A 19,603-nucleotide genomic window follows, 5' to 3' on the forward strand; every position below is an offset into this window, starting at 1 on the left:
ACGTCCCGCCCCCTGGAAGGGAACTTCCGGCGCAGTGGAATTCCGGGTACCGGCCGCGGCTGCTGGCTGGCGCACCCTGTTGTCTTAGAGGAGGCCCCATGAGTGCGGCGCCCCTCGTGGGCTACAGCAGCAGCGGCTCTGAGGATGAAGCCGAGGCCGGGACCCAGGCCCGGCCGGGCGCTGGAGGCCGCCCTCGGTGAGAAGCGAGGAAGTCTTTCTGGGGAGGAGTGCGATTCGCGCGAGGCCCTGACGGGACCGGAGTGTCTGGCGGAGGGTGGGAAGATGCTGGGTGGCTCTGCAGGGAAGGAGAAGGGAGCAGTGGGAAAGAGGATCCAGAAGACATCCCGGGACAAAGCCCCAGAGTACCCACATCCCCTGGCTAGGCCACGGTTAGGAGACAGGAAATTGGGTTCAGATCCAGCTGCTGCCGGCTCTATTTCCAGACACACATCACTGTACCACCCTAGGTCTGTTTCCTCATCTAACGCAGTTGCAGTCATAATAACTAAAGCGTTGGATAGTTTTTTCATTCATCCAATAAATATTCATTGAGCACCCACTCTGCACCAGGCTCGGGACTGGGGACTCAGCAGTGAACAAAACCATCAAAATCTCTTCGTGGATCCTCGGCTCTTAAGTGCCAGGCCTGGTACTTACTGAGTGCTTTTCAAGTAATATCTCACTTGATCTTACAGTAATGCTATCAGGTAGAAGTATACTTCACGGATGAAGAAACTGAGGCCCACAAAGGCCACATGACTGGACCACCACCGTAGAGCTAGGAAGTGCTGCTCCAGCTCAGGCTTGCGGGTTGGGGAAGGTGACTTCTGAATCACACATCCTAGCTGCCTGCTCAGTTGTTTCCCACAAGGACCGTGCCTCCTACTAAGGTCTGCCTCTGGAGTCCTTGGGAGACTCCAATGAGACAATACTGAGGAAAGCTTTGTGGTTATCTAGAAGCTGCTTATAGCACCTAGTAGGAAATAGATGCTCAGCCACCCTGTACAAGGGGTTACAACTTTTGTTGTATGTGCAAAGGTGGAGAATGTTCAAAAGATAAATGTGCTTGTTTTGTTTTTCTCCCTTGCAGTGGCCAGAGTCCCTTTCCCAGCCAGAAGTTGCCAGTACCGGACAGTGTGCTACACATGTTCCCAAGCACCGAGGAGGGGCCTGAAGATGACAGTGCAAAACATGGGGGCCGCGTGCGTACCTTCCCCCACGAACGGGGCAACTGGGCTACCCATGTCTACCTGCCGTGTGAGTAATGTGTGAAAGGCAAGCGGCTGAGACTGATAGGTGCCTCTTGATGGGAGGAAGCTGACTCCGATCAGGAGGAAGAAGCCAGAAGCCTCTGACATTGGCGGCACAAAAGAGGTCGACTCAGCAGAGAGAGAAGTTTGAAGAATTGAGGAATTTTTCTGTAAATGTAGTTTCAGTTTTCAAACCATTGCCAGAAATATTTTTATTAACTCTAGGTATAATGTTCTCCCTGCTCGTGAAGAGGTGACCAAGGGAGGGTCTAGGCCAGAATGTCAAGGCCATCCCAGAGTACAGCTGTAGCTGGCACTTTATTTCTAAGAGAGCCTTAAATGTACTGGGTTCAAGTCCCACCCCAGCCCTAAAAAGTGAATGGCAGGCAGAAAATGCCCAGGCTTCAGAATCAGACCTCACTCACCACCCATAACTCTGAGTGACCTTTAGTAAGTTACTGGACTTCTCAGACCCTCAGATTCCTCATCTCTATAATGGGGATGATAATAATACCTATTTCCTAGGATTTTTGTGAAGATTAAATCACACAATCTATGGCAAGTTCTTAGCACGATACAGAGGAAGCAGTGGCTCTTATTATTATTTTGTGTAAGGTCAAGTAAACTCTTGGAACCTCTATTTACTCGTCCACAGGGTGGGACCAATTCTCTATACTACCTGCTCACCAGGGCATTTGGGCAAACTGAGTAACAGAGTGTGAGCAGACTGTTAGCCGTGCAGCCCTAGTCACATGTTTGGTAAAATAAATAATATTTGAACATACGATGGTGGTCATCGTAGTATTCTTTGTCTTTGTGGAAAATTAGGAGCGTGCTGAATGTCTATCAGGAGATTCTAAGTGTGTCATATTAAAGAAACACTATTTCTGATTATGGATTATTGCGGAGCTGTAATCATGAGCTTGACCTCTGTACTGAGAGGAAAGATGTCCAACATACGTTAGATGAAGAAGCCAGTAGTAGAACACTTTGAATGATATGCACTCAACTTTTTTAACAAATAAGATATATACAGTCTACAGCCATCCCACCCTGAACAAGCCCGATCCCGTCTGATCTCGGAAGCTATGCAGGGTTGGGCCTGGTTAGTGCTTGGATGGGAGACCACCTAGGAAGACCAGGTGCAGTAGACGTAAAAAAATAAAATAAAAAATAACGGATTGTAAACTGACAAGGTCCTTATAATCTGTCAGGTCAACCAAGGGTTGCCTTGCCTAAAAAAAAAAAAAGATACAGACATTGGTACATGCATTGAGAGAAGCCTGGGGATATAGGCATCCAAATTTTACAGTGTTTATCCGTAGGATAGTGGCTTCAAAATGAGGTGTGTGCACCTTGGGGGAGAGGTCAAGATGACCCATTAGAGGGTTAGAAGAAAAGTATTAGGACTTTCTTATGTTTATCTTTTTATCTCATCTTTTTAAATTCTGTTCTTGAGAGTATACATTGTATAACACAGTTTTACAGAGTAGCACATGTTTGTAATTTGTAAATACACCTTTTTCGCAGGTATGTGTGCAAGCTTGTTTTGCTAATGGCCCGTGTGATCACGATAGTTTAGAGACCACTGCTCTAAGTGATGGGATTTCAGGGGCCCCTGCTTTCTCTTTGCATGTCTTTCTTACTTGAATTCTTTACAATGAGCATATGTGTGTTACTTCTGTAACCAAAAATACATATTCAAATATTATCAGAATACATAAATATAAGCTGCTGTCAAAGTAATTTTCTCCTAAAACCCAGAGTGAAAAAGGCTTTTACCTTCTGGGCGCCTTCACTCAGCCATGCAACCCCACGATCTCCACTCTCACCTCCAGATGACGCCAGGGAGGAGTTCATGGATCTGCTTGACACGTTGCTGTTCCACGCCCAGACGTATGTCCCTCGGCTGGTGAGGATGGAGGCCTTCCACCTCAGCCTGTCCCAGAGCGTGGTTCTGCGGCATCACTGGATCCACCCCTTCGTGCAGGCTCTGAAAGACCGCATGGCCTCCTGCCAGAGGTGCGTCCCAAGGGCTCCCCTCTGCCTCTCCTCTCCCTCTCCTCCAAGGCTCCCCTTCCTATCCTGAGCTACTCTGGGCACCGAACGTGGGATGTATTACCCCGAAAATAGGGCAAACCTAAAGGTTGGAACACCGAACATCTCCTGGAGCCATCTGCTGTACACACCATCCTGTGCGACCTTGGGCACGCCACGTAAGCTCTGGAGTCCCTAAGTGTGCAGGTCCTGGGAATGGTGGTGGCTGCCTCAGGATAGACTGGCAAAGGCTCTAAACTGGACCCTTCTTCTGGTTCTGTCTGCCAGCCTCGGGTTTTTTCCCTTAAGTATTTCCTACCTCTTCTTCCTACCAGAAGTGCCTTTCCTCCTATACTTGACCAGATCAGAGCCCTGTTCCTTCATTGAGGCTCTCCCAGAATCCCTCAGTCCCTCGAGTCATCCGGTCCTGTGACTGTTTACAACTTAGAGCTCATTTCACTCATCTTCATACCCAGTCATTCCCATATCCACCTCCCCCTTTGGAGCCCAAGTTCCTATAGGCCCAGGAATGTGGCTTCCCTCTGAATTACCCTCATCTTTTTTCCAGGTGCTTTGCTCACTGTAGGCATCATATGAATGTTTATTGAAAGATTGAGCAGGCGAGAGGGAGCCCAGGCATCACCCTCTAGGTCCTCTGATGTTGGTTCTAGAAGCAGCCAAAAAAGCTACCCAAGTGGTGGTTTTATCTGCAGAGCTCTTTCTTCAAGTGAGGTGTTACACAAAAGCCCAGATGTGTAGATGCGTGAGAGAGAGAAACAGTCTTCTGGTCAAAGCCGCACCCCCACGGTTCAGGAGGCCTTGGACCCAGGAAGTCCGCGGAACTGCTGGCCAGTCGGAGAACCTCACGTTTAGTTTAACGCCTTCTGAGACCCAAAGGAAAGGATTTGCTCCAATTCAGTTGGCCGGAGAATCAACACTAAAACTCATCTCCACCTAATCCAGCCCCTGCCACCTTTTTTTAAATTGTCACCACCAAATTTATTGAGCCATATTTATATTAATCAGGATATTAGGTGCCAGAAGTCCAACCCAAAGCAGCTGGAGTTTATAGACTGGTGTAACTAGAAAGTTCAGAGGTAGCACTGGCTTCATGCACGAATGGATCGGGGTGACCAGAGATGTCAAATGACGCCTGACTCTTACCAGCTCCGGGCTCTGCACCTCTCTGTGTTGGCTTCATTCTCACAATGGCAAAGAAGGCCACCAGCATCTCTGGGCTGCCCATCTACCAATGTGTAAAGACATCTGTCTTTTTTTGCAGCTTCAGCAAATGTTGTGGGAATGACTTTGATTGGTCTGCCTTGACTAAGAGGCTCTCCAGAATTCCAGACACCCCAGATCCAATTCAGAAAACTTATCCTTAAAATTCTGCTCCTCTAAGACCGTTCTCATACCAAACTCTGTATTGGGGTTCTCCAGAGGAACAGAAGCCTGAGACTTAGGGGCGGAGTAGGGGAGGCAGGGGAGACTGATGATATAAGTCCCAATATGAGCCTGAAAGCCAAAGGACTGGACACTGATGTCCGAGGGCAGGAGAAGGTGGAAGTCTCAGCTCAAGCAGAGAGAGCGGATTTGCCCTTCCTCTGCCATTTTGGTCTGTTTCAGGCCGTGATGCCCACCACCCTGGGAAGGGCCATCTGCTTTACTCAGTCTAGCCATTCAGATGCTAATCTCTTGCAGAAACACCCTCACAGGCACCCCCAGAGATCATGTTCTACCAGGTCTCTGGGCATCCCTTAGATAAGTTGACCCATCAAATTAACCATCACAGTTGGGCACAGACATCCAGCATTCACTCCAGGATGTTCGTCAGGCACCTTGCAGAACACTTTCCAAACTCTTCATTTAACCAAGTTCCTGCTGGTTCTATCATCCCTTAATGTTTTCCCCAAAAGGAATGCAATGGAGGCTGAGGGCCGATGGGGAAGCCAGCAGTTGACTGACTGTGCTGTCACATGAGTTGTGAGACTCTACCCAAATGCTGGGGTGTTGCATTCCCCAGATGGAGTGAGACCTTGGCCTGGAGGCTGTAAAATGATTGTTTCCTATAATGGGATTTGCCAAGTTCGTCCACAAAGGGCAGCAAGCCAGTCTGTCCCGCTGAGATCTGGTGTCCCAGAGAACACAGTGAGAACCGGTCAGAGTCACAGCACCTACCTCGGTGAACCAAGGGGTCCCTGTGTAACTGATCTGAGTGCTAGGTGGATGTGGGTTGGCATTTCTGCTCCAATTTCACACCAGCTGAGACCCAGTTCCCCTCACTAAAGCATCATAGGTGGCAGCAAGGACTTTGGAATCTGGCCGACTGAGGTTTGAGTTGTGGCTGATCAAATTCAGCCTCAACCAAGCTTCAGTTTTCTTGTCTGTAAAATGGGCATCGTTATAGTGCCTACCTCACAGGGCTGTATGAGAATCCCCCCAGCTGATGTGCACAAAGCTCTCAGGTCAGCCCCTGGCATACAGGGAATGTTCTTGTTATTGCTTAGATCGATCAGAGTTGCCTTTTTAAAAAAAAAAACTGCGAGGATCAAATCGGCCTTTAAATGATCTATTATCACCTACCTGATGAATAAGACTTTCTAAGTTCCAGTCAGTAAAGTCAATAGTCTCAAATTGTTTAATGGAATGAACTGCTATTAATAAAGTAACTATTTTGCTAGCATCTAGATGAAACTGTGTTACTTGGACTGGATGATTATTTAAGGTCTCGTCCAACTCTAGGGTGACAATACTAAGTGTGAAATGAGATAACTATATTTTCAAACTGCTATTTTTTAATGTAAACTTTTTTTCTGATTTTTTTTTTTATTATCGTTCCTGAAATATGGTCTTCTAAATTTCAGATTCTGCTTTACTGCCAACCAGGTAAAGATTTATACCAATCAAGAGAAAACCAGGTGAGTCTCCCCATTCAGACCCCAGTCATTTTCAGAAGGTTCTTTGTTGTAAAGATTTAGGGGGCGCTTTGCTTTTGGCCTTGTCCACTGCACTTTTTCATTTGTTTGTGCTTTAGCCAAATCTGCGACTAAAGGCAGCTGTTCCCAAATCGGAACCTTTCATTTAGAGAAATGACTGGGGGAACATGGAGGGAGGGCGGAGGTAGAGAAAAACATCTCAGTGCAGTGAAATAAGCCCAAGGCTGAAAGAAAGCCTGAATTCCTGCCCAGCTCTGTCCCCGGTTTAAAATTCAGCTCATATCTTCACCTCTGTGACCTTCCTTTCCCATGTTGTCACATGCCTGCCCTTGACACATTCATCATTGGGCACTTGTGAGGCTCAAGTGAGCCAAACAAGTTTTGAAAAGTATTAAATTATTAGATGAACCTAAGAAGAAAGTGTTATTATCAGGGCTTCAAGGTGAGCCTCCTGTCTGATCCACTCATTGAACTGCCTTCTCTTCGCACCTCTGAAAGGAAGGCTCATTCATTCATTCACTGTGTGCTGGACAGTAGAGATTCATCAGTGAAGAGGTCAACACAGTCCCTGCTCTTAGGTATCTCACATTTTCCGGAGGCGACAGATAATAAAGTAAATGAGATCGTTCGTAACTATTATGTGATATGATAGTCAGGAGCAGATAGCCAAGGAGAGCGCTAGGGAAGTGGCCAGAGAGGTGGCATTTGCTGGGGACCTGAGAGTGAAAAGGAACCAGCCTTGGGAAAAGCTGCTGCAAGAACCTGCAAGTAGAGGACACAGCAAACGAGGGGACTCGGGCAGGAAAGAGCTTGGCATGTTTGAGGGGACCAGCGATTAGAACCCAGGGAGCAGGTGGGAGGGCACAGGCGATGCATTGAGCAGGGTCAGCTCATGCAGAGCCCTCAAGGTCAAGGTAAGGAGTTTGGATTTTCAGCCATTGGAGAGATGTGAACAGAGGAGACACATGATCCAATTTATGTTGTTAAATGTCAGTCTGGCTAGACCGTGTCTATGGCTTCTGAGGAGAGAAGAGATGTAAGTGAGTCAGGGCAGACCCAGGGAGAGCGGAGAGGAGGCAGGTGTCGCTGTCCAGGCGAGGGGCCAGGGGCGGCCTCGACGAGGGTGGTAGCCGTGGAAGGGCCAGCGAGCGGCCACGTCTCTGGTGTGCTGGAGGTAGAATGAGCTGGGCTGGATCTGTGCAAAATGAGGGGATTGCTGGGTTTGGGGTTTGAACAACTGGGTAAATAAGGGCCCCATTTTCTGGGATAGGAAACACTGGTGGGGTGAGAATCAAAAGTTCCGCTTTATGCTGCTTAGATTTTGCTGTCCGTTAGACCCACAAGTGGAAAATGTCACATACTCAATGGTATTGCACAGGAGAGGGACCAGCTGGAGATAAAACTTTGGGAGCCACGAGCCTGTGTGATATTTAAGGTCGGGCTAGGTGAGATCAGCCTGCTGGAGAGCCCAGGAGGAGCAGTGGAGAGGAAGGAGGGTTGAGCTCTGCAGCCCTCGGCCACTTAGAGGTTGGAAAGGAGCTGACGGCAGAGGAGACGGAACAAGGAGGCCCGGGGTGCGGTCAAACCAGGACTGTGGAGCGTACGGTGTCTCGGAAGCCAAGACAGAAAAGTGTTTCGGGGAGGGAGGTGTCAGCCGTGTCAGATACTGCTGAGCAGCCAAGATGAGGACAGAGAAGTACCCACTGGATTCGATAACATGGAGCTCGTGGGCAACCTTGACGCGAGCAGTTCTGGCCAAGTGGGTGGAAGACGGAAGGTGAGGAATTAGAGAAAGTGAAGGTAGACAGATCATCTAAAAAGAAGTTTTACTGGGAATGGGTGGGGCTGGCTAAAGATGCGCGTTCAAGGGAGGGTTTTAAAGGTGAGAGAGCTGTCTGAGGGCCGATGGGAGGGTAGCCAGCGCTGAGAGCCGAGGCCTCCAGAAGGGTCCTGACTCAGCAGCGGTGATGGGGAGCATGGGCGCAGAAGCTTCGGGGTTTGTAGACTTGGCAGTGGCAGAGGAAAGCGTTCCTGCGAGAGTTATTAGACCCTGGGGAGGTAGGGGAAATGTGTGGTTAGAACTGGGGAGGGAAGGTTTCCAGACAGAGGAGGGGGAGGATGAATGAGCCGGCTCAGAGGGCAGGAAAGTGAGCCGACCAGCGGCTGGAGTAAGAAAGTGCTCGTGGCCCAGACTGCTCAGCTGTCTGTCACACCCCCTGCCCCACCACACACCTGCACTTACGTTCTCATGCCCACGTTCTCATGCCCACGTCGTCTCCACTTCTGTCTCCCTCCAGGACCTTTGTTGGGCTTGAGGTCACCTCAGGGCACACCCAGTTCCTGGACCTGGTTTCAGAGGTAGACAGAGTCATGGAGGAATTTGACCTCGCCACTTTCTACCAGGTAGTGAACGGGGCCTTTTCTTCTCCATGGGCCCATCTAGAACGAGTAAAACACGCCTTCAGGAAGCCCTCGGTAGAGGCAAACTGAAGAGCCTTCCAGAACTTTCCCTGTGAGACGTCCTGAATGCCAGCCTTCAGAGGACACATACCCCTGGGGAGTTGAGGGTTCTGAGATGGGATCAGATGCAGCTCACCCGAAGTCCAACATTTCTTAGGATTTCTTAGAATTTTTATTTTGTATCTTAAATATACACAAGATTTACACCTTCTACTCCATATTGTATTCATGTTTATTTTTAGATTTTTTAAAAAGTAGTTCTCCCCAATATTTTTTAGTGAAATTGACACTCCAGGAAGGGTGTAGCTTCACAGACCTTCCTTCACCTTGCCCCATGCCCTCCCTCTAGGAGTACTCAACTCCAAGTCGAATGTCTAGGCTTTAAAGGGCTATTGGTTTTGCTTGATACATTCTTTTTAAACCATTCCAAGATATGTAAGTATGAATTTGAACAGAGACAATTACTATTTCTTCAGAACTTTAGACATTTTGGTTTTGTTCATCTTTAAATGTATGTCATCTGTTGAACTGTTTTAGATCAGAAAATAGACTCGAAGCCTGGGTTCTCTTCCGAGTCCCAGATTTAATGACTCACTATGGTACGTGAAAGAAAGCCTCTGCGAACAGGACCGTCTTAGCATGGGCTGTCAAAACAAAATACCCTAGACTGGGTGGCTTAAACAACAAACTTTATTTTCTCACGATTCTGGAGCCAAGATCAAGTTGTCAGCATGGCCAGTTTTTGGCGAGGACTCTGTTCCTGATTTGTAGATAGCCGTCTTCTGTGTCCTCACACGGCTGAGAGAAGGAAGCAGGCTCTCTGGTGTCCCTTACACAGCATGAATCCCAGCCTGAGGGCCCCACCCTCCTGACCTCAGCTAAACACGATCGATTATCCCCCAAACACCATCGCATTGGAGGTCAAGGCTTCAACATAGGAATTTGGGGGTGGAGGGACACAGTTCAGCCCACACCAAGGACAACCCCAGGCTGTGTCGTCTCTGTGGAGGGTGCTTAGGGTTAGCAGTGATCGACACTGAGGGTCTAGTCTCCCACAGAGCAGGCCAGGGACCCATCAGGGATGCCACAGCGACTCTCACAGACCCGCCGTGATGTCTGGGCCCGCCATGGCACCTGGGTGACCGCCTGCCTCCCTGCCACTCCTCCGCAGGACCCTTCCTTCCACATCAGCCTGGCCTGGTGTGTGGGCGATGCTCAACTCCAGCTGGAAGGGCCGTGCCTGAGGGAACTACAGGTGAGTTTCCCGGAGCAGAGGAGCTGAACTCCAGAAGCAATGGCAGAGGTGTCGCGGAGAGGGAGGGGAGCCGACTGGCCCTGGGGGTTCGGCATGCAGACCTGAATCCCTGGGAAATCACGGACGTGGCAGGAGACCCCACCACCTTACCTGGCTCCTCAGAGCACAGCCCTGGACCAGCAACAGCAGCATCACCTGGGAGCTTATTAGCGCTACCAACTCTTAGGCCCCAACCCAGACCTAAGAAATGAAAATCGCATTTTAACAAGACCTCTAGGGATTTGTGTGCACAATAAAATTTGAGAAGCACTGCCCTGGAACACTGATCTGAGAGGATGCTGCAGGCCTCCCCTGAAGTCCCAGCCCCTCTCCCAGAGGTCAAAGGCTTGGTGCCCACAGGGGTCTGGCAGGTGTTGGAGATGCGTGAAATGTGCCAGATGTAAGGAACAGCCACCCTCATAGCCTTTCCCATATTTTTATAAGTAGGTGAAATATTTCACTGTCCCATCAGTCCTTAAGAGGAGCCGAGACTCTGCCTCCGCTCGGGAAGAGGAACGTGGGCCTCGCGTTGCTGCCACTCCTGTTTTTTCCAGAGAAGCCAGAAATCCAGATTTTTATGTGTAATCTCCCTATTTTCAAATGTCGACAACTAATTTGTATTAAAAAAAAAAAATTTGCAAGCCAAACCAAACATGTGCACACTAGACAACCCCTGGACCATCATCAAGCGGCACGTCTGCTCTTGGCCCGATCATGCTGGAGGTGGCGAAGAGCTCTGGTTTGGGGCTCCAGTACTCGGGTCCCAATCCTGGTTTTATTGGGTTCTGTAATCCAGGGCCCTGGGCATCCATCTCTGAAAAGGTGGGATGATAGGACCAGCCTCGCAAGATTGCAGAGCTGGTTAGACGGGGTAAGTGAGCGCAGCACCTGGAGCCCGCAGGCCCTTGGTCTCCCCTCAGCGGTGCCTAACCTCTGAAGGGATTCAGTGGGCTGGGTTTGCTTACAGTGCCCTCTGGGTCCCTGATTCCCCTAAAGTGACTGTCTTCTCCTGGCTTTTGGCTTAAGGAGATCGTGGATGAGTTCGAAGACTCGGAGATGCTGCTGCGCATGCACGCTGAGCAGGTCCGCTGCAAGTCTGGGAACAAGTTCTTCCTGATGCCTTTGAAGTGAGCACCAGAGGCCCGTCTTGTCCCAGGCCCCGCTGCAGGCCAGGCAGAGATGGAGGAGCCTCCCACTGGGAGGCCTGGCTGGAGCTGCGGCCACTCCTGGTAGTCCCTGGGGCCTGGTTCTCTCCCAGCCCTTTTGGGCCGTAGGTCCAGTACTGCCGTGTTGTGGTCATTCCCAGAAGTCACCAGTAGAGGGCAGCCGGGCTTCCTGGTTCTAGGTCTGAGGTGGTTATGCCAAAGAAAAAAAAAAAGGGGGTCACCTGGTGAGCCCACCCATACTCAGCCACAATCCCCACTGTTGTCCCTCCAACACATGGCCCCTCCCCAAATTCCCCCATGCCCCCTTCAGCTGTTTACATTGCGACGCCTTTGGCCCCTGACCAGCGTTTTTAAAACCATCGTGCCCTGGCTCATCCCTGCTCCAGCCAGGACATAGGGTGCTTCGAGGGGTCTGTCACCCTCTCTCCTCGAAGCATGTCACTTTTATTTATTTATTTCTAGTCTCACCCCTTCACGTGCCAGCGGAGGCTATTTCAGGGCCAAGGTGCAGGGTGCTAATTTGAGGCTCAGCATCAGTTTTCTCCCTTCCTCCCACTCGCCCCCAGCCAGGTGCCTGGGGAGACTTGAGCAGATGTTTCATTCTGGCCTGGCTGGTGGCTTTAAGCCAGGCCTCCAACGCTCTGTGACCTCTGATTTCCCATCAGCTTTCCCAAGGAGGCAGAGCGGCGCCTTCCCCAAGTCAGAGTTCACCTTCTGCAGCCTCCAGCTGCCCGCTGTGGCCTGCAGGCCTTCTGAGGGCACATGGCCAAGGGGCAAGGGCTGCACAGGGTTTTCAGGCCCTCACCAGAGCAAAGGACCCGTCCTCTCCACTTGCCATCTGGATTTCTGGTGATGAGAGATTTTTATGTTATCGTTTTAAATTATACTTAACAAATAAAAATTTCAGTTTTTATTTTGGATTTCGTTTTGGACTGCTTCTGTTCAACTAGGTGAAACACCGTGTCTCCTCTACCCACCTTCTCAGCGTGCTTCACAGTTTGGGGAGGACTTGGCGTCTGTTATGACTGCTGAGGGGGCCATGAGAGACGTTAATGATGAGGTGGGCCACCCAGACTGCCCGGCTTGCACACCAGCAAGTTCACACACACTACATCGAGCTCAGCAGGTGCCATGGGGTCGCCGCCCCCTCCTCATCAGTGTAAGCACAGACATTTAGGCCTGATAAGACTTTAACACTTTTTCAAAGTCTTTTCTAAGACCTTCTCATCTGTTCCTCCCAGGGACCCCCCTGAAAAGTAAGTTGGGTAGGAATGATTATTCTGCTTGTACAGAAGGACAGGTTAAATGACTTGTCTGAGGTCACGTGAGAAACCAGAAGTAAGGTCCCACCTCCACCCTAACCTCAATCCCGCCCTGCCACACCCCTGCCCACGGGCTCCTGGTCAGCCCTGCCCTCGCCTTCTCCACCCAGGCCTGAGGGAAAGGGTTGGGGAATGGGTGCCTGTCACCCTGGCTCCCATTCTGCCTCCTGCACCTCTGTGCTTCCCGAGGCAAGTCTCAATCACTGCGCTGAGGGACCCAGGAAGTCACATTCTGTGCCTTGTTCCCCAACCCTGCCACATTGATCTGCTGATTCAGCTCTTCAACTGGTCAGTCGGTTCTGGCTTTCGAGGTCACGTTGGAGAGGAAGAAGCCAGGCATCCTTCCCGGCATGCAAGGGACATGGCTAACTGGCCGTGCAGCCAGCACTTAATAACACCTGCTCTGTGCCAGGCCCTGAACCGGGCAGTGGGTGAATCAGACTCGCCTGGCCCCCTGGATGCCCACCGTGGTGGGGACAGGCAGGGTGCACACAGGAGAAGCCCCATCTTCAACTTCACACTTGCCAGCCACCCAATTTCCTGCAGGTTCCAATTTCAGGATGGAAGCCAGCCTCCAACAAGGTAAGTCCTGTGGGTACAGACCACCTGACTCTCCTCATCAGGGACATCCATCTCTGTGCTGGCTCTTCCTGGGAGCGGGCTGGGTGTGATATAGCACCACCATCAACAAACCCTGGAGGACTGACCTGCCAGTCCCCTGGGGGAGGATGTGGTTCAGATGGAATTAGAGTACAGCAGCTTTGAGAAATGGGCCAAGATCGATAACCGTCTCCTCCATGAAGGATGGAAGGTGGCGACAGAGGAAGGAAGTAGGAGATTCACTCACGGGAAGCGGGCGGCAGGCTGGGCCCGGGGAGGCCAGGCCAGGCGGCAGGGCCTTGGCAGGCACCCAGACAGCGAGCATGTGCTGGAAGACACGCTCGGCTGACAGCGCAGAAGCAGCTGGGGCTCTTCCATAAGAGGAGATGAGCTCCGGAGACAGCAGCACCACCAGAGCGGCCAGTCCAGCCCAGGCAGGCTGGCACGGAGCAGAGACCATGATCTTGATGGGGATTTTATCACAACAGGGAGAGTGCGGGACCAACACATCTGGCCTCGGTGTCCTCAGATGTTCCCTGCAGGGCAGGGAAGTGATCATCCCTCGGCCTGTTTGGCCCATTTCCATCTGGCACTCCTGGCTCTCCACACGCCTCTCCAGACCACCCCAGCTTTGTTTCCAAGGAAGAGGGAAATTACCTCTACTTGTTTGTTTATTCCTTGTCTTGGTACCAGGAGCCTGAGGGGCCCTCAGGGAGTGGCCAGGGGTTGGGTTGTGGGGGGGCCCTGGGCCTGGTCCCAATCCACAGTGCCTTTCCTTTACGAAACAAGGGACCTCGCCACTAACTCGAGCCAGAACCAACCTTTTACAAATGAGGAGACAACCCCAAAGGGGGGAAATAACTTGATCAATATTGCCCTATAAACGCATGCTGAGGCAGGAACCCCATGGCCCGGCTTCTAACCCAGAGCTGTTTGTACAACCCCTCACACCACATCGGGGTCTCAGAAGGAAATTGTTGTGAAATGACGTGTCTGGGCTTTAATTCAAAAGGCTCCAAGAAAAAAAAGGGACTAGATGAAATGACATAGGCAAAATGTGGATAATGTTTAAACCTGGCTGACTGAAGCGCTGGAGTTCACACGTCTCAGCCGCTCCGGTTCCCTCAGACCTGGAGTGCTGGCCGGATGGATGGATGGATGTAGAAACCCACCTTGGGCCCCGAGCTACCTGTAGGAGCTAGATCCCCTCACTGGGAATGTCAAGGTCTGGTCACAGGGATGCCATCTCCTGAAGTTAGGATTCACCCCAAGGGAAGAAGCTCCAACTGGGAGAAAACAATGACCAAACTGGTCTGACCTCAGGCCTCTAAGGGCATTGCTCACATTTCCTGGGCTCCTCTCTTTACTAGGTAGCCCCCTAAATTCAAACATTTTAAATTCGCTGATTGGGAATACTACTGTGAAAGATCGTGATGTGTTCAGTTAAACCGAGATGACCCTGTTGTCCATTTCTGCTGTCTACTGTACATTTCCCAAAAGGAAATTTCAAAGCAAAAAATTTAGAAATCCATTTCCCAAAGGAGGGACCCCACAGAGAAGTTAGGAGAAATGGATGAAATTGCTCTGACCTTTCCCCAAACCCCAACTTCCTTTCCCTGAGGTAACGTCCACCCACCATTGGTGCCAACAAAGGTTCTTTGCTTGATAAAACTTGTCAGGCTCCTCTGAACTGTCTCCCCAACAAGGCCCATCTATGTATTTCCTTCTAGATATCCAATTTTATCCAGAATCCTGCTAAATCAGGTTAGTTAGAATTTCCCACTCTTGATATCGATCAAACTCCCCATCCCACGACCCCTCACGTGATATCTGATCTTCCTGGTCTGTCTTCAGCTATAATCCCCCCAGACTTCACGAATGCCTCACCTGTACAATTTGCTCCTCAGTTATAAATCCCTACTTGTTCTGCTTGTGTTCAAAATTGAGCCCCATTGTATACTAGAGTTGAATCTCTCTCCATTGCAATATTTTTTTTTTGTTACTAAAATCTATCATGACCACTTTAACTTCAGTCTAACTCTGGTTCTCTTTAACCATTTTTAGTGCCATTACTCAGATGTGGATCAGAACCAACATCGGGACCCTCAGATGCGACAAGTGTGATCTTTTGAACCCATGATTACCTAATGTCACTTAAAGCCAGAAGGAATTGAGAGACTCTGCCCAATAATCCAAAGTCTATTAGACAAAAACACTTCTGCTCCATGCAAGACTCCCATTTGGGCCATCAAAAAACAAATAGGCAAGGATATGGGTTAGTCTAAGACCTGAGAGCCAGCAATAAAATTGTCAAACCCAGATCTGTGTTGTTGCCTGATCCTTACACTATCCTGTCTGCTAATCTTTCCAACACTCAATATTTCACAGTCTTTAATTTATGTTCTACCTGGTTTAGGATTCCCCTTCATAAGGAATCCCAATACTTGTTTGCCTTCACCTGGGATAACCAACAAGATACTAGACTGTTATGCCTCAAAGATTTACTGAGGCTCCTACTTACCTCTTGCACACCCTAAATGCCAACTGGAGGGTTTCAAATTCCAGGAGATCCCAATATGTAGAGGACCTCCTTCTATGGTCTGACAGTTAGGACAACTCCTTTGGTCACTGAATACTTTAAGACATTAGCAAGAAAGGGCCATAAAGTGGCTAGAGACAAAATTCAACTGTTTTCTCTATGTGTCTGATATTTAGGTCACGAGATTTCAGTTGCAGGTAGAACTATCTCCACAGACAGAGCCTCTACTATTCAACATTTTTCTCTTCCCGACAGAAAATGACAACTGACACATTTTTGGGGTCTCGTTGGGTAGAACGTAGGTACCTAATTTCTCTGTGTTTGCCTCACTCTCCTAGGCCATGACTGGGAAAGCATCCCCAGACCCAGAAGTATGGGCTCCCCCATCCAGCAATGCTTTCAACAACGTTAAAGGCCCTCTACTTTCACCAGACTTGCCAATTACTCCTCACCTTTTTTCCTTGTTTGTGCATGAACGAGAGGGCGATGCCCTCAGAATGTTATCCCGGAAGCATAATGGACACCGAAGACCTCTGGGATATTATAGTCTGGCCTTGGACCCAGTAGCCAAGGCATATTCCCCTGTGAGCCATGGCTACAACCGCTAAGCTTGACCATGCTACCTCTGTTTTAGTATTAGGCCATCCGCTCGACAAACACATTCCTCGGGCTGTGCAGACCCCATCGCTTAATGAAAGCCCAGCACTTGTCAGCATCTCGACTCGCCTCCTGTGAAATCCTACTCCTCTTTCCCTTTCACGTCTCCATACATCACTGTCAAAATCCGAACCCTGCCTTACTTCACCCTCTGATAGGACGTGCCAGGGCTGTGTCGTTAACACTAGGTCATTATCCTGTCCTAAGCAAGCTCTATCAGAAAACCTCCTCCCCCAAGTTGTCCTTGCTCTTCACATCATGGCTTCTACCTCTGAAAGGAGGATGAGGCCCTCCAGGCTGGATATGTTGTTACGGATCCACATAAACTTCCAGAATACGAGCCCTGCCAAATGTCAAACCAGCCCACGTAACCTAGTTAATTGCTCTTACTCAGGCTTGCGTAAAAAGCATAGGGGATGATGGTTAACATTTATGCTGATGGCCGCTTTACCATTGGGGTGGTACATGATTTGGGTATGTGATAGAAACACAGAGGATTCATGACAGAAGCTGGTACCCCAGTCAGAAATGGACCCCAAATAGCAGAACTTCTAGAGGTACTGTTATTACCCCAGCAGATCACTAAAGTTAAAACTGAGGAACATCGTACAAAAAAATTAGAAGAAGCCCAAGGAAATAGATGGGCTAATAAATATGCTAAATTAGCGGCCTCTTCCCCAGTCACCCCAGAAATCCAAGTGTTTCCCAAGCCTTGGGACTATGCCCCCTGCATCCTGCTTCGAAGCCCTAGACCTCAACAGACCAATGAACCTTCCCTTGAGGGAAGAGCACTGATTTGGGATGACTCCTAGGGAAATCATAAGAGAAATCCATCCACACGGCCCAAATAACAGTTTCAGACTCTGAAAGGACTGGGTGGGAAAGAGCTAGAGACCATCAAGCCATCAGACGGACTTCGGAAACACCGAGATGGCTGCTCAGTGGCTTCCTTATCTCTCTCTCGTCATTGTGTACAGTTTACACAACACACGGAAAGGACGAAATGCGGGATACATTAGACAAACAGTAATTTGAGCCCTTTGGCTTTTATCTGGACCAAGCAAGTTGCCACTCGACTCAACTGCCATAAACACGACCCTGGTAAAACTGTAAAAGTGGCCAAGGAAGGGGAGCGGCTCCCCCTCAGACCCTCCCTTCACCGGCAAGGGGATTTTTGCCAATTACCAAAAGCACAAGGCTACCAGTACATACCCACTCTCATCCACGAATTTTCTAAATGGCCAGAGGCTGTCCCCTGGCAAACGAGAACACCAGTCACCAAAGTGTCCCCGGAACAAATCTTCCTCACTTAGGGTATCTCCACTACCGTCTCCGGGAACAGAGGATCACGTTTCGTTAAGAAAATTACATGGGACATCGAAAAGGCAGCACATTCGTCAAAGTCTCCGCTGCTCTTACCATCCTCAGTCATCAAGCGTCACAGAAAGACCCAACAGCATCCTCAAGACCGAACCGGCTAAACTGCCAGAAGAACTGGACTCATCATGACAGCCCATTGCTTTTATGACTCTCAGGTGTTCACCCCTCTTTCCATGTTAGCTTCTGAAATGATCACGGGAAGGCCCATGAGGATGCCTTCTTCATCTTGTCTAGTGGAAGATTCTACTAAGCGACTAATGACCGGGTAGCGCGTACATCATGAATACACTGCACAAGGTGATGATTCATGTCCCGGGCAAGACGGAGCCAGACTGCGCGAGATTTCATGAGGCTACTCAGAACGACGGCAATTCAAAACTTATAAATTGCTTATTTCTGGAATTTTCTGTTTCATTTCCATTCAGTCCACGATTGACCACGCAGGTAACTAAAACCACAGAAAGCAAAATCACAGATAGCGAGAACTCCTGTACTCACCGCTGAAACAATTTACGTCGTGCCTGGATGACATCACCACTGGCCTCAAATTGGTGACTTGCCCGCTGTGAGAAATCCAGTGTGCTCTTCTCCATAGCCGCCAACGCCCTCCAGGCCAGCCTGGCTGCAGAAGGGGACACTTGCGCAGCGGTCGGAAGCAACTGCTGGACTTTGGTTCCCCGCAATCTACCTGACGTCTCTGCCGTAACCGGGAAGGTTCAAGAGGTGAACAGAGAAATGTGTGCATCACCACCATCACGCTCACCCTACCAAGGAGGACAACAGGCCCTGGATTTCTTCTTGGTAGATCCCTGAAGGTCTATGAAGGTGGGCACGCAGATCGATTCAGCTGCTAATCTTTGTCTCTCCATTTATCTTCAAAGTATCCCTCTCATTAAACGTCTTGTGTGTCTTATAGTACAGCAATTATCAATTGTCATCAAGTCTTAACAGATGGTTCGGCTGGGTATAAATGAACAAAGGCGATCAAATGAGAAATGGACTTATATTGTTCACAGCAAAGAATGCCTCTTTTCCCTTGAACGAGAGTGGGAACAAAGATTCTTGACCAAACTTTTCGTCAGGCTCCCCTGAACCCTCTCCCCAACGAGGCCCATCCATATACTTCCTTCTAGAATCCAGTTTTATCGAGAATTCTGTTAAATCAAGCCAGTGATAATTTCCCACCCTTGATATCTGAGCAAACTCCAAACCCCCCAGGTGATATCTGATCAACCTGGCCTGCCTTCAGCCAGCATCTGCCCAGACTTGATGTCTCCTCTAGTCATTTCCATCCACCACCCCCCACCCCACCCCCCTCTCTGCCCCAGCCCCCTCCCCAACACACACATACTTGAGCCTTGGCAATAAATTCCACTTGTTACTGGATGTATTGGGCCTTTTTCTATACTGAGTCTCTCTTCTCCTATTGAGAAAGAGTTTTTTGAATAAAATTTACCTTCACTTAACTTCTGTCTGTTCTCTTTAACGGTGTTTTGGGTTTTTGTTTGTTTGTTTGTTTTTTTACCTGCTAGATCAGTGAACAGGTCAATTTCTAAAGCTCTGCCAGATCTCTGCCCTTTTGGGGGAGGTGAGGCAGCTGGGGAAGTTTCTAGAGAAACCTGCGCTCAGATAAAGAAAGCTCTCATTTCTGGGGCTGGGAGGTGGCAGAAGAGATGGACGGTCTCCAGCCCCCTGTCCTTCTGGGGCGCCTTCACCTCGTGCCCCTGACACCAGTGCGTTAGGCCAGGACTACCCTTGGTCTGGACACAGCCTCTGCAGACCTTAGACCTAGCCCCCACCCCCCACCTCAAGTGGTCTGCATCCACACCCACCAGAACTCAAGCTGACCCGGAAAAGAATTAAATCTAGTACTTTAAGCTCCACTCAGTGGGAAGTTTCACCTATCTGCCCAGACAGAGCCTTGTCGGGCCCCACCGTCACATTTCACTTGCACAAAATAGT

The 19,603-nt window shown here is 49.6% G+C and overlaps 2 protein-coding genes and 1 pseudogene across 6 annotated transcripts; all 3 read left to right on the forward strand.

The window, feature by feature from the left end:
• The first annotated feature begins 1 nt into the window (after nucleotide 1).
• On the forward strand, nucleotides 2-12,067 carry USB1 (U6 snRNA biogenesis phosphodiesterase 1). 5 transcript variants are annotated; one of them, XM_039880995.1, is made up of 9 exons: nucleotides 2-196; nucleotides 1,091-1,257; nucleotides 3,089-3,272; nucleotides 6,152-6,205; nucleotides 8,521-8,626; nucleotides 9,855-9,938; nucleotides 10,774-10,848; nucleotides 11,004-11,104; nucleotides 11,809-12,067. In XM_039880995.1, the coding sequence occupies exons 1-9, from the start codon at nucleotides 99-101 to the stop codon at nucleotides 11,897-11,899; spliced, it is 960 nt and encodes a 319-aa protein (XP_039736929.1). In that variant the 5' UTR covers nucleotides 2-98; the 3' UTR covers nucleotides 11,900-12,067. The 5 variants fall into 5 exon arrangements, with proteins under 5 accessions (XP_039736929.1, XP_039736932.1, XP_039736931.1 ...); XM_039880997.1 differs by lacking the exon at nucleotides 10,774-10,848 and having other exon boundaries at nucleotides 3-196; nucleotides 11,007-11,104; XM_039880996.1 differs by lacking the exon at nucleotides 10,774-10,848 and having other exon boundaries at nucleotides 4-196.
• Nucleotides 2,286-2,404, forward strand: LOC120617449 (uncharacterized; annotated as a pseudogene).
• Nucleotides 12,068-12,354: 287 nt separating the features above from the next.
• On the forward strand, nucleotides 12,355-15,253 carry LOC120617342 (uncharacterized). Its single transcript, XM_039881000.1, has 3 exons — nucleotides 12,355-13,047; nucleotides 14,796-14,829; nucleotides 15,130-15,253. Exons 1-3 carry the CDS (start codon nucleotides 12,449-12,451, stop codon nucleotides 15,187-15,189), a joined length of 693 nt encoding a protein of 230 aa, XP_039736934.1. The 5' UTR covers nucleotides 12,355-12,448; the 3' UTR covers nucleotides 15,190-15,253.
• Nucleotides 15,254-19,603: the final 4,350 nt, after the last annotated feature.

Source organism: Pteropus medius, unplaced genomic scaffold (assembly GCF_902729225.1).
Source record: "Pteropus medius unplaced genomic scaffold, Ma_sr-lr_union100, whole genome shotgun sequence".
Classification (NCBI taxonomy): domain Eukaryota; kingdom Metazoa; phylum Chordata; class Mammalia; order Chiroptera; family Pteropodidae; genus Pteropus; species Pteropus medius.

Coding starts and splice junctions, on each gene's coding strand:
- LOC120617342 (XM_039881000.1), top strand. CDS start 12,449: ATGACTTGTCTGAGGTCACGTGAGAAACCAGAAGTAAGGTCCCACCTC. Junction 13,048..14,795: donor GGAAGCCAGCCTCCAACAAG/GTAAGTCCTGTG, acceptor ATTTCCTTCTAG/ATATCCAATTTTATCCAGAA. Junction 14,830..15,129: donor CCAGAATCCTGCTAAATCAG/GTTAGTTAGAAT, acceptor AACCATTTTTAG/TGCCATTACTCAGATGTGGA.
- USB1 (XM_039880995.1), top strand. CDS start 99: ATGAGTGCGGCGCCCCTCGTGGGCTACAGCAGCAGCGGCTCTGAGGAT. Junction 1,258..3,088: donor TACCCATGTCTACCTGCCGT/GTGAGTAATGTG, acceptor TCTCACCTCCAG/ATGACGCCAGGGAGGAGTTC. Junction 11,105..11,808: donor TTCTTCCTGATGCCTTTGAA/GTGAGCACCAGA, acceptor ATTTCCCATCAG/CTTTCCCAAGGAGGCAGAGC.